General features: G+C 41.5%; 3 protein-coding genes and 4 non-coding genes across 8 annotated transcripts in view; all 7 read left to right on the top strand.

Moving 5' to 3' along the window:
- The first annotated feature begins 245 nt into the window (after window positions 1–245).
- On the top strand, window positions 246–318 carry trnak-cuu (transfer RNA lysine (anticodon CUU)). Its single transcript has one exon. It is a non-coding gene; the product is annotated as a tRNA-Lys (tRNA).
- A 187-nt stretch (window positions 319–505) lies between these two features.
- trnak-cuu (transfer RNA lysine (anticodon CUU)) lies at window positions 506–578 on the top strand. The gene has a single exon. It is a non-coding gene; the product is annotated as a tRNA-Lys (tRNA).
- Window positions 579–1,224: 646 nt separating this feature from the next.
- Window positions 1,225–1,297, top strand: trnak-cuu (transfer RNA lysine (anticodon CUU)). The gene has a single exon. It is a non-coding gene; the product is annotated as a tRNA-Lys (tRNA).
- Window positions 1,298–1,716: 419 nt separating this feature from the next.
- trnan-guu (transfer RNA asparagine (anticodon GUU)) lies at window positions 1,717–1,790 on the top strand. Its single transcript has one exon. It is a non-coding gene; the product is annotated as a tRNA-Asn (tRNA).
- Window positions 1,791–3,127: 1,337 nt separating this feature from the next.
- LOC130211928 (GTPase IMAP family member 7-like) lies at window positions 3,128–6,486 on the top strand. 2 transcript variants are annotated; one of them, XM_056442977.1, is made up of 2 exons: window positions 3,128–3,186; window positions 4,302–6,486. In XM_056442977.1, coding segments are annotated over exons 1-2 (924 nt in total). In that variant the 5' UTR covers window positions 3,128–3,185; the 3' UTR covers window positions 5,225–6,486. The 2 variants fall into 2 exon arrangements, with proteins under 2 accessions (XP_056298952.1, XP_056298953.1); XM_056442978.1 differs by lacking the exon at window positions 3,128–3,186 and adding an exon at window positions 3,617–3,921.
- Window positions 6,487–6,905: 419 nt separating this feature from the next.
- LOC130211930 (GTPase IMAP family member 7-like) lies at window positions 6,906–9,601 on the top strand. The gene is made up of 2 exons (XM_056442980.1): window positions 6,906–7,323; window positions 8,486–9,601. Exons 1-2 carry the CDS (start codon window positions 7,317–7,319, stop codon window positions 9,313–9,315), a joined length of 837 nt encoding a protein of 278 aa, XP_056298955.1. The 5' UTR covers window positions 6,906–7,316; the 3' UTR covers window positions 9,316–9,601.
- Window positions 9,602–10,805: 1,204 nt separating this feature from the next.
- Window positions 10,806–11,497, top strand: part of LOC130211927 (GTPase IMAP family member 7-like) — an 18,128-nt gene continuing 17,436 nt past the window's right edge. Inside the window, exon 1 of the mRNA XM_056442975.1 lies at window positions 10,806–10,914. Coding sequence (XP_056298950.1) covers window position 10,914 — 1 coding nt within the window. The 5' untranslated portion in view covers window positions 10,806–10,913. The remainder of the gene's footprint in view (window positions 10,915–11,497) is intronic.

Genomic DNA, 11,497 nt, shown 5'->3' with positions numbered 1-11,497 from the left:
GTGATGTGTTGCTTGACCTCATTAGTAATTATGGTGAGTGAAATTTCAAGTTTCTAAATAACTATTTAAGAACGTTTTTAATATGCATCAATTAGCATGTACCGTCAATATAAATACTACATAATGTATATAACTGTATACACATTATGCTGTACATAACACACACTCCATTCAATATGTATTACTTCGCAGTGTTAATATTCTATACAAGTTATGTTTCACCCATATTCCACGGTGCACTTGCAGCCCGGCTAGCTCAGTCGGTAGAGCATGAGACTCTTAATCTCAGGGTCGTGGGTTCGAGCCCCACGTTGGGCTCATAACCTTTTAAAAATTCTGAAGATTTTAGGAAACTATTTTAAGGGGGAGAAGGGGAGCTCAAACATTATAGAAAATATAAATATATTCTGATGGCATTATAACGTTCAAGTCCCACTTTGTGCGTAACATTAACGGGATACCATAGTATCAATTTAAATTGACCACCCCTCTTGAGTCAATCAGCGCCTGGCTAGCTCAGTCGGTAGAGCATGAGACTCTTAATCTCAGGGTCGTGGGTTCGAGCCCCACGTTGGGCTTAATACTTTTTTAAACTTCAGACGGATTCATGTTTTTTTAAATATACTTTCAAGGTAGTCGATTTGCACATTGAGCGCATAACTATTTTGGTATTTCTCTTTTTCTGGAGGTTTTAATTTCTTGGCCTCAGTTCTTTTTAATCTATATATTGACGATCTGTCCAAGCAGTTGGAAACCTTTAATACTGGGTACATGATTGGTAATACTTTATTTCAGGGACGTCCATTAGGCCTATTTTAGGGGGGCTTCAGCAGAGTGAAGCGTAAGTACAGGTAGTTACAGAATGCGGCTATATATATTTTATCTAATATAATATATCACAAGTTATTAACGATTGTTACCTGCTTTCATTTAGCTTCAATTGAGGCAAATGAAGGGGAATAATGTTAGAAACTGTCTCCAGTGAGCGAAAGTGTGAACGAACGAATTCAAAATACAAGAGATAACTATCGACATCTCTCTATTCTTTGCATTTATATATAAAATCATTCCTTTTTGTTTCCATTGAATGGTTTGACACTGAACTTGTTCATTTTTATCTCAGTGATAGTGTCCAAATAAAAGCATACAAAATCACTACCCTGAAATTCTGTCTCGTGCCACGGTGTAACTTTATAAACTTTGCACCTCGAGTTTTTTGAAAGTGCCTGGCTAGCTCAGTCGGTAGAGCATGAGACTCTTAATCTCAGGGTCGTGGGTTCGAGCCCCACGTTGGGCTCAACATTTTTTTACAGACACGGAGGACTATAACAGTTCAAACATTATAACAACTCTAAATATAATTTCAGGGGAGATCGAGCCCCACTCTAGGCGCATACCCATTTCAATCTCTTTCTGAAATAGCCATGTTCTGTTTTCTGGAGCATCAATTTGATTCTCCTTTCCGTACAAATGAGCAGATGCCTGGCTAGCTCAGTCGGTAGAGCATGAGACTCTTAATCTCAGGGTCGTGGGTTCGAGCCCCATGTTGGGCTCAATTCTTTTTTGTTTACCTACACCTATTAGGTGTCTGCAAAGACAAGCTATTTAGAGGGAGGAGCTCAAACTTTATAAAAAGCCTGAACTAGTCCAAAATAATTATCCGTTGCTGCAGAGCATACGGACAAATAGTTTTCCTGACATATATGCATTGTCCTCGTCTCTGTGGCGCAATTGGTTAGCGCGTTCGGCTGTTAACCGAAAGGTTGGTGGTTCAAGCCCACCCAGGGACGTTACCTTTTTTTTTTCACAAGAAAGCGATTAGGGGATATTACGCTTTTCTTACAAGTGCAATACGATGTGTATTATGTAATTTATGCATTTATAAGAATATCATGCGATTTGACCAGATTTTAATCCATGCAAGGATGTCATGTTTGGTTAACTGGAGACATTGATATGAGCCATCCTGCCTTTTTATAGTAGTGAGAGTTTTTTTTAGTTTGCATGTCTGTGGGTTATACCAGGGAGCAAACCTCTTTTGCCTCACTGTCTGTGGCACTATCAACAAGATGATCCATCTGGGACGGACTAAAGTTAGATCAGGAGTCCTCTGCTAAATTGAGACGTGGTATTGAATCAAATGCAGAAGGACTTGCTTCTTTAAATGTATCTACAGCACTGTTAGTTAGACATATGGTGTTGAAACTTTTGACTAACGGTGTACACTCCGGTAGTATAAACTCAAAAGTGATGAGGTAGTCGCCTGACTGAAGAGGATTCTGTGGGAAGACCTTCAAATGCTCAATGTCAACGCCACCTGCAAGAACAAGGTGGAGGGTGTGAGTGGGTTTCTGTACTCTCTGACAGAAGCCAATCGAGTCCAACCATGAGATAAATGCAGCACTAAGGCAATCATTATCAACATCCACATGAATATTAAAATCTCCTCCGCAATAAGATCAATTTTAAGGACTAAACTTGATATAAACTCTGAATATGGACCTGGTGGTCGGTACAGCATCACACATAGAATTGGCTGTAATGTTTCCCAGGTTGGATGAAAGACTAAGAACAAGGCTTTCAAATGAGTTGTAGTTTAATTTAGCTTTAGGATGTATTACTAGGACTTGGCATATGACATATTCATCATGACCTAGGTTTCAGGAAGCAGCGGTAATGAAACAAACCGCAGCAGTAATAACAATGGAAACAACAGTGGGAGTGTCAGGGCCTGTTGCTGCTAAAATATAGTTTGACAGGATATGATGCAACAGGAGAGAAATCAAACCTTTAATCAGCCCTGACTCTTAAAGATGGGGGAGATAATGATTTCTTAAATAATCACACCTCACAGTAAATAACATGGAATCGTTATGATTGTGTATTAATAATATGTTATCGTCTTGCTTTAAACTTTAAACTGCAAGGCACGCCATTTATTTGTTCTTAATTAAGTTTAATTACACTTGCCTGTACTTTATATTTTTTCTTTTCTTAACTTTATCACAGTGTCTTATGTGTTGTTTAGTTTATGTTCTTCTATATATGGCCACAAACCTCCACTCCCCTCCCCCACCACACACACGAAACAAGTAAAAGTGAAAGTAACAGCAGAGAGACACTGAGGACGTCGTCTGGTCGAAACGTGTTTCTCTTCGCTGATTTCTCTTCTTAAAAAAACAAACAGTAAGTTAAAGTAACTTATTCCAGTTTTATTATTATTTATTAATGCTGCCACTCTGCACATTACTTTATGATATATTTTATGACGTAGGTGCATTATGTAACCACGAGTGGTGGCCCGTTGCCTTCACTGCTCACTGTATATTACTTTTCGACGTAACACGTGATGAAAAGTTATAAACTAATTATGGCCTTCATGTTTGTTGTACTTGGTGAAGACGTGGGGAAGAGTGTGTTGAAACATTTGTTTATAATATCCACCATCTTGGGAAAAAAGTGTTTTGCAGACGTAAAACTTTACCGAATGATCACAAAGTAAAATAATTAATATTTATTAGAGAGAGAGAGAGAGAGAGAGAGAGAGAGAGAGAGAGCACGCGGGGGAGAGCGATGGTCGAGCGAGATAGAGAGTGAATGAAGAGAGGGAGCGTCGGCCCGTTATCAGAGAAACAAGCTAATCAGCAGTTAGTTGCAGCTGCTCTCAGAACAGCGTCGCAGAAACTCTTTAAACGTGAACCTGCTTCACTCAGAGTCTCTTCCGGTGTTCATGACCGGGTCCGTTGCTTTATGAGAGGAGGAGACCGTTAAAAAAACTCCTTAACGACGAACACTGAACGAAAACCTAACCGGGAGAAGTTGACCGCAATGGTGGTGAAGACTACAACTCCCATGATGCCACGGTGCTTCATGACGTCACCAAACCCCACCTGTTGTTGTCTCGCGAGAACTCAAGCAGCAGTAAGCTTTACGTTGAAGGTTTAGAGAATTAGAGGACACTAAAATATGAGTTAAATGTTTTACAAAAAGATGGGAAATAGTAATGTTCAATATTATTATTAATATATATAAAATATAGATGATATGTAAAACATTATAAACTTCATCTGCCCTTTTAGACCTGTTTACAAAATGATCCTCTGTGTTCTTCACCACGATAGATGAACTTATATTATCAACAGTGATTTGTACTTTTATATATTTTTAAAATGATGCTCCTTGGGCTTTTTTAAAGTGTTGACACTATTCTTCCTTCTCTTATTATGCTGATGCAGCTATTTAATAAGTACCAACAGACTTCTGACCAACAAGGTTTTTTGTTTGTTATTTTTCTCTTTCAGTGTCAGACAGCAAGAGAATTGTCCTCCTGGGAAAAACTGGAGTTGGGAAAAGCAGCGTGGCTAACACCATATTTGGAGAGCCACTGTTCAAGATTGGACATTCTGTGAACTCTGAAACTAAAGAATGTCAAGCAGAAACTAAACCTGTCAATGGAGGAAACATCACTTTGATTGACAGTCCTGGTTTCTTCGACACAGATCAACCTGAGGACGAGATGAAGTCTGCAATAGTGAGGTGCATCACAGAGTTCGCTCCTGGGCCTCATGCCTTTCTCATTGTGATCAAAGTGGAGAGATACACACTGCAGGAGCAGGCCGTCATCGCTAAAATGCACCAATACTTTTCTGAAGAATTTTTCCAGTTTGCGACAGTTCTCTTCACTCATGGCGACCAGCTCCCTGAAGGAAAGACCATTGAGAGCTTTATCCGTGATAATAAGCTGGTGATGGAGCTGGTGAAGAAGTGCGGAGGCCGCTGCCACGTCATCGATAACAAATACTGGAAGAACAACCCGCAGGAAGAATACAGGAGCAACCGGGTCCAGGTGAAGAAGCTCCTCAAGACGATAGAGGAGATGGTTAAGGCAAATAAAGGAGGATGCTACACCAATGAGATGCTTCAAGCAGTGGAGGAAAGAATAAAGTGGGAGGAGACACGCATTATGCTGTCATCACTAACGATGTCACATGATCAGATCAGACAGGTGGCTAAAGAGGCCGTACTTAAGGGCCTTTCTTCCGCAATGGTAAATGTCCCAGCAGTTGCATTGATTGGAGCTGTTTTTACTGGAGGGGTTTCCCTCGGAATTCCTTTAGTTGTGGCAGCAGGGGCCGCCGCGGCAGCAGGGGCTGTCGTGGTAGTAGGGTCCGCTGTCGTGGATGCAGGGGCCGCTGTCATCGGATGGTGTAAGGGCTTGTTTTAGATCAATTACTGGTGTAAAGTCCTAATTCAAGATTCAAGAGAGATTCAAGATGTTTTATTTGTCACATACACACACAGGGTGTGCAGTGAAATGAAAGTGGCAATGCTCAGCAGGAATGTGCAAGGGCAACAAGTACACACTATTTACAATAAAAACCACAATATTTACAGTAAGTGTGTGTGTGTGTGTGTGTGTGTGTGTGTGTGTGTGTGTGTGTGTGTGTGTGTGCCTAAGAGGGGCAGTTGTGTGGGTCTATGTGGTGGTCCTGGTGAGGTCGGAGTTCACAGTCCTGATGGCCTGAGGAAAGAAACTCCGTCTCAGTCTCTCTGTTCTTGCAGCGTGACTACGGAGGCGCCTGCCTGACCGCAGCAGCTGAAACAGTCTGTTGTTGGGGTGGTGAGGATCCTTCATGATCCTGCCGGCTCTGGTTCTGCACCTCCTGGTGTACAAGTCCTGCAGGGTGGGGAGTGTAGTTCCAATAGTGCGCTCAGCCGAACGCACTACTCTCTGCAGAGCCTTCCTGTCCCGAGCGGAGCAGTTGCCAAACCAGGCTGTGATGCTTCCTGTCAGGACGCTCTCTACAGCTCCAGAGTAGAAGGACTGAAGGATCCTCTGGGAAACTTTAAATTTCCTCAGCTGCCTGAGGTGGTAGAGGCGCTGCCTTGCCTTTCTCACCAGAGTGTCTGTGTCATTGATGGAAGAAAATCTACTTCGGACGAAGTAAAACATTGTTTGAGTTAAGAGAGTTTAAACCTGTAATGAGCTCCGGCTCTTGGAGAGTTAGTTAAAAAGTCACATCTCCCAATGAATTGCATGAAAATCTTGTTCCAACCAATATTTAACCACAGAGAGTATTATGGTGAATCACAAGTAATATGTACTTATTATTCATAAGATTCATCGCCATTTAATATGAATTACCTTCGATGAATTCTGATTTATTTCTTTTTTTTGAGCTACGAGTGTTTTGTTCTCATATATCAATATATTCTTCACAATTAATCTCGTATTATTTTGTTTAAGTTCAATGATGACAGCCGTAAAGTGTTTTTCTTTCATATATCAATATGTGATAACGTGTTCTTTGTTGATTGAATGATAAGAAGTAAATAAGTGAACACTTGGTTCACCTGATCATTTTGAAATGTAAACTTTTGACATTTTGTCTTTTCTTTTACTTAATTATCAACATGATTCATCTTTGTAACCATTTATCTTCAAAACAAATAAAACTGGTTTGTATTCTGTACATTCCAACCAAAGTGCAGACTCCATCTCTGAGGTGCCTCCTTGTCTCCTAAAGGAGAGAGAGCTCCTCCCCTGGAGAGGCTGCCAGTGGACATGGGACGACACCTGAATAACGACCCTGCTCCACGCTGAGGTCACCGTGGTGTTCACTACCAAGTCATTCACGAACTCGTCTCAGACGGTTTCTGACGCGCTGGTGTTCATCATGCACGATGTTGCGTTGTGATAATAGTGCTTAGACATTAGCTGTTGTGTTTTTAGTGAGTCAAGAGGAGTCAGAGTGGCATCTAAATTCAGGGCGTTAGCTCGTATCAACAAGCCTCGACAAATGACCTCAAGTTACACTTTCAAACATTTGATATGGACTTTATAATTCATCTTTAACACTCAACCTGCAGGAAACACGATTACACCAACACAAATGAACTCATTCAGACATTACAACGGAGCGAGTTACAGAGCAACGACCACGGAGACTGGGAACAGTGCGCGGGGTTCCCCGCTCATGTCTGCAGGGGCCCAGCAGAGGGCGCTCGCGACACACACAACACGGGGTGTTCGTCAACGGTTGTGGCTCTTTGTGGATTAAAAGTCATCACCGCGACAAATATGAACAACAAATATCATGAATACGGTGGAGAACATTATTTGAGCGGATGAAGTTTTTACTTGGAAGAGTAAACCACCCTCCAACACACACACACACACACACGCACACATACATAACACACGCCCTAGTAAGTGAAAGTGAAACTTAAGCAACAGCAGAGGCCCGCAGGAGAAAAGAGACACGGAGGACGTCGTCCGGTCGAAACATTTTACTCTTCGCTGATCTTCTAAAAACATGGACAGTAAGTTAAATTGACTTCTTCCGGTTGTTATTATCTAATAACGCTGCTCACGTTTCATCCGCCTGAAGACGAGAAACAAGGCCGACATAGAAATACACGGAGCGAGAGAAGAAGAGAAAAGAGTCACAAGGGAGAAGTCTCGCGAGACAACGAGTGAGATTATGACAGCAGCAATCCTGTGGAAAGCTTCCAGTCAGGACAAAATAAAGTTCGTCTTTTGGACTCGTTCAGCACCCTTTGAGAAGCGGCGGAGTGGGCGGGGCCACGTTTCCTGAGAACAGCCATTGTTGTTACGACAGGGCAGCTGCCGTAAATCGCTTTGATGATTCATTTATTGTTTTAAATCAACAATTGCACATGTACGATTTCACAAAATAAACACATGATAAAAAAATATAGACTTATTCAAAGCATTATAATAAAAAGAAGATTAAAGCATCAACAAAAGGTGTTCTCAGGAAATGTGTAACAAGTGGCATTGTCAATACACTCTAAAGATAGCGTAGTAATTTCTACATGAGCAGAACATAAAGTTAATCTGTGTGTTTGTATCAGAACTTCTCCTTCATTTGTTGACACAGCGGGGCAGCTAGTGCATGTGACTGCATGCTGCCTAGTGCATGTTGGTGCATTTAAGTGCATGTTAGTTGCATGCTAATGTATGTTAGCGCATTCTAGTACACGTGAGTGCGTGTGAGCGTGTCCCTCCTGTCAGCTCACTGCCGCTCTTTCCTGCCCTCATGCTGGTTACAGCTGATCAGGACATCCATCAGTCAAGTGTCTGCACTTCTGTAGTAGTTAGCGCTGTTAGCATTGTTAGCATTGTTAGCTGTGAGCCAAGCTAAGAGCCATTGAGAGGCAATTAAAATGGTTTCTAAATCGGATATTGCACCTTTTACGTGTTTTTTTCTCTACCTACATCTAGTTACCTTAACACTTAACCTGTTTGGGTCGGTTAAAACCAACTCAAGGCGAGTATTTCCCCTGATTACCAGTCTGTATAACTTGTTTTCTTCTCTTCGTGTGTTTGGAAAAGGTCTGCGTGAACAGAAACCCGACCAGAGCTAAAATACGACATCATGTCTTTGATCCGGGCCAAATGAACCGAACTGCAGGTTCACATGTTCTGATTTACTGACGCAGAGTCGCTTTTCTCTTGCAGGGCCCAACACATGGAGGATTGTCCTTCTGGGAAAAACCAGAGTTGGAAAGAGCAGCCTTGCCAACAACATATTTGGAGAGGCCATATTCAAAATAAACAATATCAGCGACTTGGAAACGCATCCCACGACAGCCCAAACAAAACCCGTCGGTGGAAGAAGCTTCACTTTGATCGACACTCCTGGTTTCTTTGACCCGAGCCGGTCTGAGGAGCAGATGAAGCGTGAGATGGTGATGTGCCGCACAGAGTGCGCTCCCGGGCCTCACGCCTTTCTCATTGTGCTCAAAGTGGAGAAATTCGTCGAGCACAATAAGGATGTCGTCTCAAAAATGTGCGAATACTTCCCTAAAGACGCTCTAAAATACGCCGTGATCGTCTTCACTCACGGCGACCAGCTGCCAGAGGGAACCACGCTGCACGAGTACGTGGAGGAAAGTGGGGATCTGGGCGACCTGGTGAAGAAGTGCGGGGGCCGATGCCACGTCGTGGATGATAAATACTGGAAGGACAACAAAGGGGGCGACAGGAGTAACCAGTCTCAGGTGGTAATGCTGCTCAGCACCATCGACCAGCTGGTGAGACAAAACAAGGGAGGATGCTACACAGACAAGACGCTGGAAGAAGTCTGGGGCCAGATCCAGAAAGAGGAAAAGGTCCTGAGACCATCATCACGACACATGTCGGAGGAAGAGATCAGGAAGCAGGCGAAAAGCATCGTCTTTAAGAAGCAGGCAGACGACGCAGATCAAACATGGTGGTCTTATTTCACCAGTATGATCCCTGGTGTGCTGAGATGTGGTAGACCAACTATTGAAAGCGTTCCCATTTAAATTGGAATGAACTGCACCAGAACTGGCAGAAGTGGTGGTAGAACAAGCTGGTCTCCACCAGCCAGTACGATGGGAGAGGAAGTGGAGGTATTAATCACACATTGATTACGCTTTCTTTCTTTTCTCTTTTCAATCCGTCTCTTGTGTGGCCAACTTCATGGAAGCGGAATATTTAATCACAAGTGCAATGGCGATGGCTTTAAATGTTGTATTCTAAATGCCTTTTGTGATATGTGTATATTAGTCATGCATGTATTATGTAACATTAAACAGCTGATCCATCTTGTGTCTGTTCAGCTTCTTTATTCGTGGAACCATCAAACTCTCTGCTGTTAAAGCTTAAGGCTGACTTATATATTGTACTTTCTTATTGTCAATAAATTCCATTATAAGACATAAACAATTAATTGATGTTAATATCATTTCATTCATAATGTTTATGTGTGAAGCATCTTTTCACAGATCTACAAATCAAAGGAGGAAACCTGGTTGGGTCCCTTTACCTTTTGTCAGACACACTTGCAAAATAATGTTTATTCTGAAGCAGATTTTAATTTGAAGTTGATTCCCAAAATGTATTTTTTAAGTTTACATTTACCAGAAAGAAGTACTCAGGCCACGGATTACACACACAAGTTGTGTTGTTTCTGTTTATCTTTTATTGATGCAATTTGGTGCAATGTGGACGTGATTCCTTTATCCCTGATACATGCACCAATTTCTACATGGAAAGTATATAAACGGAAACATTTGACCTTCATAAGGTACTGAAAATAAATAATGTGTGCAGTATGTGGATGATAATTATTAATTAATCACAATAAGAACATAACTTGTTTTAAAGACACCAGATAGCGAGCTACTTACATTAGTGTATCACATGACTTCAATAAAAATAATAAATACAAATAACTCACAGATTATTATGTGACAATAGGCACTCTATTTTGGACGTAGATCATTAAATTAGCAATATATATATATTGTATAACCTCCCTGTCAATAAATTGGAAATATTATTTAATGATCTTATTTTTACCATAAAATGTCTGATGTGTTGTTTGCATGTTTTGTCAACTGTAGAGATACGTATGCAATTATTTCAACATGTTTCATCGATGAGATCTTTATAACACGTTCTAATCAAACTTGTTTACACTGTTGTGTGTATTTCTGTTAATGAAACATAAAATGTTTCACAGCATAATGTTGTTCTTTGTGGATTATAATGTATTACCAAGACAAATATAAACAATGAATGAAATGAAGCCTGTGGAAAATATTATTTGAATAAATAAAGTTTTTACTTTGTAAAGTCAACTGCCCTCCACCACGCACACACACACACACACACACACACACACACACACACACACACACACACACACACACACACACACACACACACACACACACACACACACACACACACACACACACACACACACACACACACACACGCACACACGTACACTCACACGCACTTAAAATAAGTAAAAGTGAAACTTAACTCACAGTAGAGGAGAAAAGAGACACGTAGGACGTCGTCTGGTCGAACGATTTTACTCTTTGCTGATTTATCTTCTAAAAACATAAACAGTAAGTTAAAGTTACTTTTTACAGTTATTATTGATTAACTTCACGACGTAACACATTATGAAAAGTTATAAACTAATTATAGCCTTCGTGTAGTTTTACTTGGTGAAGACGTGGAAGAGTGTGTTGAAACATTTATTTCTAAAATCCGCCATCTTGAAAAAAAATAATCACAAAGTAAAACGGTTAGAGAGAGAGAGAGAGAGAGAGAGAGAGAGAGAGAGAGAGAGAGAGAGAGAGAGAGAGAGAGAGAGAGAGAGAGAGAGAGCACGCGGGCGAGAGAGAGACGATGGTCGAGCGAGGTAGAGAGTGAATGAAGAGAGGGAGCGTCGTCACTGGCCGTTGGCCCGTTATCAGAGAAAGAAGCTAATCAGCCGTTAGCTGCAGCTGCTCTCAGAACAGCGTCGCAGAAACTCTTTAAACGCGAACCTGCTTCACTCAGAGTCTCTTCCGGTGTTCATGACCGGGTCCGTTGCTTTATGAGAGGAGGAGACCGTAAAAAACCTCCTTAACGACGAACGCTGAACGAAAACCTAACCGGGAGAAGTTGACCGCAATGGTGGTGAAGACTACAACTCCCATGATG

The sequence above is a fragment of the Pseudoliparis swirei genome, chromosome 21 (genome assembly GCF_029220125.1).
Source record: "Pseudoliparis swirei isolate HS2019 ecotype Mariana Trench chromosome 21, NWPU_hadal_v1, whole genome shotgun sequence".
Lineage (NCBI taxonomy): Eukaryota > Metazoa > Chordata > Actinopteri > Perciformes > Liparidae > Pseudoliparis > Pseudoliparis swirei.
The sequence above is the reverse complement of the archived record's forward strand: the minus strand, read 5'-3'. Positions and strand labels throughout refer to the sequence as shown.